This window comes from Callithrix jacchus, chromosome 15 (genome assembly GCF_049354715.1).
Source record: "Callithrix jacchus isolate 240 chromosome 15, calJac240_pri, whole genome shotgun sequence".
Lineage (NCBI taxonomy): Eukaryota > Metazoa > Chordata > Mammalia > Primates > Cebidae > Callithrix > Callithrix jacchus.
The window spans coordinates 89,586,049-89,590,644 of record NC_133516.1 but is presented as its reverse complement, the minus strand read 5'-3'; the positions used below and the strand labels follow the sequence as shown (position 1 = coordinate 89,590,644).

The 4,596-nt window shown below is 35.3% G+C and overlaps 1 protein-coding gene across 1 annotated transcript; it reads left to right on the top strand.

Annotated features, from left to right (window-relative positions):
- The first annotated feature begins 2,188 nt into the window (after positions 1-2,188).
- LOC100398301 (olfactory receptor 5K1-like) lies at positions 2,189-3,119 on the top strand. Its single transcript, XM_054246078.1, is given in 2 exon segments — positions 2,189-3,094; positions 3,097-3,119. Coding segments are annotated over 2 exon segments (924 nt in total). The 5' UTR covers positions 2,189-2,193.
- Positions 3,120-4,596: the final 1,477 nt, after the last annotated feature.

The following is a 4,596-nucleotide window of genomic DNA, read 5'->3' as shown; positions in this document are numbered from 1 at the left end:
TACTTCTATTTTATCATTACAATAATATTCTAGGTAAACAGCATTTTTAATGATTGCACAATATGCCATCGTGTGAATGATTCACATTTACTTCATAACTGACTAAATGGTTATACCTCCATTTTTAGGTGTTTTGAATTTTTTATGATTATAAATAAAATTACAATGGACATCATTTTATGTCAATCTTTGTGGGAGATTTGAATTATTTATTTCTGGTCAATTTATTATTATCCATCATAGGGTGTGAATATTTAAGTTTCTTTAATTTATTACAAATTATTTTCCAATAATTGTACCACTTTTAGATAGCACTATATATTATCATTTCTTTCTAAAACCATCTTGCCATTTGGATAGGCAGAATAAATATAGCCTGATAGCTATTTCACATTGTTTCTCTGATTAGTAAGTTAAAATTTTTTAATATGTAAAAAAATTATAGTTCCTTCAGATTTTTCTGTTCCTGCCATTGACCTATTTTCCAGTGATTGTTTGTACTGATTTCTTCCTAAAATACAGCTATAGAAACAATATCCTATTTATTTCAATCTCACAAGTTTTTGTTTGATGCTTGATTTTTATTCATGATTTTTGATATATACTTATATAAATACATTTGTCAACTTTTAATCCTTTTCTTGAATTTTTGATAACATTTAAATTTCATGCACACGTGAATAATTTTACATTCTATGCATAAATTGTATTATAAATAACCTGGCTGGTTTCTAGTATAACTTTTTTTTCTAATTTTCCCTAATCTCTCAGTTTCCTCCCCACTTTAATCCACATTCCTTTTCCTCCTCACCTCAGAGGGGTACAAATACCTTAAAAATAGCCTGTTTCCAAAGCATGTTTTTTTAAGTGTACACTCCAGTAGTATGTGAGATATTAAATTACTAAGAATATGCAACTGAAAATAGGCATTTAATTTTTTATTGTGCTAGAAGACACGTAACATAAAATTTATCATCTTAGCCCCATGTAAGAGGGTAGTTCAATATAATTAAGTACATTTGTGTTGTTGCATTAATACAGCCATCACCACCACTCACTCTAGAACTTGGTTTTTCCAAACTGAAACTCTGTAACCATTATAAAACAGCTTCCTGTTCCCACTTCCCACTGACAACCACCACTCTATATTCTGTCTATATAAATTTGACTACTTTAGGTACATGTAAATGGAATCATAGAATATTTGTCCTTTTTGACTGGCTTATTTTAATTAGGATTATGTTCCTAAGGTTGATCCGTGTTGTAACATGTCAGAATTTGATTCCTTTTTAAGGTTGAATAATATTTCACTGGATGTATATACCACAATTTATTTATTCATCATCCTTGGACATTTGTGTTGTTCTCACCTTTTGGCTATTATGAACAATGCTGCTATTAACGTTGGCCTAAAAATAGTCTTAAACAACACTTTTAACTAATTCATATACATTCATTGAAATTTTTTGGGAGCGTTGATACTAATTGGTGACATTTAAATTATGGATTAGCTTTACTTAACACACATAGAGAAGTGTTCTCTGGAGCTTTCTCTCAAGACTTCAAAAGCTATCTTTGTGAAGACCATCTGTCGTTCTTCTTCAAAATGTGCTGGAAATATTCACAATAACAGAGACATGGGATCAACCTAAATGCCCATCAACAGTTGACTGGATAAAGAAAATGTAGTACACATATACCATGGAATACTAAGCAGCCATAAAAAAGAACGAGATCATGTCCTACATAGTAACATAGATTGAGTTCAAGGCCATTATCCTAAGCAAACTAATAGAGGAACAGAAAACCATGTATTTTGTGTTCACACTTATAAGTGGCAGTTAAACACTGAGAACACGTGAATAGAAACAACAGAACATCAGCACTGGGGCTTACTTGATGGTGGAGGGTGAAAGGACTGAGAGGACTGAAAAACTACTATTAGGTACTATTGAAATGGTTAAAAATGATTTTAAATGGTACTGGAAATATATTTCATCATTAGTCAAAAAGGTAATACCTTTAGAAAATTCATTCTCCCCATGAACTAGGCACAATCCAAAGTCCAGGCAACATGAGGAAGCTTTGTGGAAAATTCTCTCCTTCCTTTGAGCTGAAGAGACCTCAACGACTGTGGCATATTCTAAATTAGTGTCTTATTTCTCCACATTTTTTTTTTCAGACAAATCAGGAATGGCTGAAGAAAATCACACTGTGAAAAATGAGTTTATCCTCACAGGATTTACACATCACCCAGAGCTGAAGACTCTGCTTTTTGTGGTGTTCTTTGCCATCTATCTGATCACCCTGGTGGGGAATACTGGTTGGATGGCATTGATTTGAACACACGATCGACTTCACACACCAATGTACATCTTTCTGGGAAACCTGGCTCTTGTGAATTCTTGCTGTGCCTCTGCCGTTAACCCCAAAATGTTACAGAACTTCTTTTCAGAGGACAACAGGATTTCCCTCTGTGAATGTCCAGTACAGTTTTATTTTCTTTGCACCGTGGAAACTGCAGACTGCTTTCTTCTGGCGGCAATGGACTATGACCGCTATGTGGCCATATGCAGCCCACTGCAGTACCACACCATGATGTCCAAGACACTCTGCATTCAGATGACCACAGGGGCCTTCATAGCTGGAAACCTGCATTCCATGATTCACATAGGGCTTATATTTAGGTTAGTTTTCTGTGGATCAAATTACATCAACCACTTTTACTGTGACATTCTTCCCTTGTATAGACTCTCCTGTGTTGATCCTGATGTCAATGAACTGGAACTATTCATCCTCTCGGGTTCAGTTCAAGTCTTTACCATAGGTAGTGTCTTAATATCTTATGTCTACATTCTTCTTACTGTTTTCAGAATGAAATCCAAAGAGGGAAGGGCCAAAGCCTTTTCTACCTGTGCATCCCACTTTTTGTCAGTTTCATTATTCTACGGATCTCTTTTCTTCATGTACATTAGACCAAATTTACTTGAAGAAGGGGATAGAGATATACCAGTTGCAATTTTATTTACAATAGTAGTTCCCTTACTAAATCCTTTTATTTATAGCCTGAGAAATAAGGAAGTAATAAGTGTCTTAAAAAAATTCTGATGAAGAAATAATCTCCAGAAAGCTGGAAGCAAATGACCTCTACTATAGCTTAATGATTTCAATGCAGCGAAAACATCCATGTGAAATTACACAGAGGAATGCACAAATTGTAAGTAAAATTTTAGTCAAAAGTAAAAAAAAATTAATATCTAATAACACATTCACATTAAGTGGCAATAGGTAAGGTTAGAATACAGGTAAGGGAAGGTAGAGCTTATCTAAAATAATTGTTTTTGTCTTTTCACTATTGCAAAACCTGAAGTTGGGATTGTGGGTAGAGTGATGGCTTAATGTGATTATCACTTAAAAAAATCACTTTTTAATTATTCACTCGACATCTGTTTATTGAAATCCTGCCATAGGTAGACATTGTTCTGAGTATTGGGCCATATCAGTTACCAAACAATGCCAGTTTTTCCGTCTTCTTAAAGAATAGAATATTGCCGCAATTTTTATTACTAACTTCTGGATTAAGAAGGACCTATGTCACATGATAGAAATAAATCTCCCTTCCACCTCTTGCTCTGAGGGCCTGTCTAAATTCCCACAAAGCAATTGTCAGGTGCTCCAGGTTAGCCAGCCACCAGAGGCTGGCATCACAAGAAAAATCAATATACTGAGTCTGTACAGAAAAAGTAATAGGAGAGGAGATGCATTTCCACTTCCCTAACTCATCAATATGAAAATATAACCACCTAGTTTTTCTTTGTAACCTCCAAGAAAATCTAACCTAGTTCATTTGAATTATACCCCTACATGTGAAGATCTCTTTGTTTCAAATTAAATCGCATCCATTTAGGTTTACCCAACACTACCTACATCCTGATATCATAGCACTGAGCACAGGTGCCAGGTTATATATGAGCTCTGTCCAAGCTATGATTCTTTGAGATGGTTGAACCTATTTCACCCTCTGGTTATTTCTTGGTGGCACCATCACTTCAGGTATCTACATGCATGGCTAATCCTCAGGCTACACTGATTTTCAGCTAAGATGTCTATTTATCCAATCCACAAGGCTTTAGGTCTGCTGGCTCTGCCTCTCTTACTCTTCCTCCACTAATTTTTGAGTAAGTGCTTTTGACCTCTTCCCCTATGCATCCAGGAAACGTCAAAATGCATCATTTTTGCCTTTCTGATGCTACGCAATACCGGTACAATGTAAGATTTTGAAAGATTACATGGGTCCCTCTTGAAGGTCCCTTTTGCACATAGGTCACCAAACCTCCCTGGGCAATTGTCATCTCACTCCTATGCCAGGACACTCCCTGGGAATTGAAATCACAGAACCCTTTCCATGGAAAACTAACTCTTCCTTTCTGATGTTCCTTTTTTTCCCCAATTCAATGAATCCTTAATTCTAGTGTGATACTTAGCTCTCACATCATTACAAATGTTTCCCAAATGTATTTTTATGGAATAAAATTGGACTCAAAAATGAGATTCTGTCTTAATCTGTTCTCTCTGTCTGGCATATCAAAGGTATGC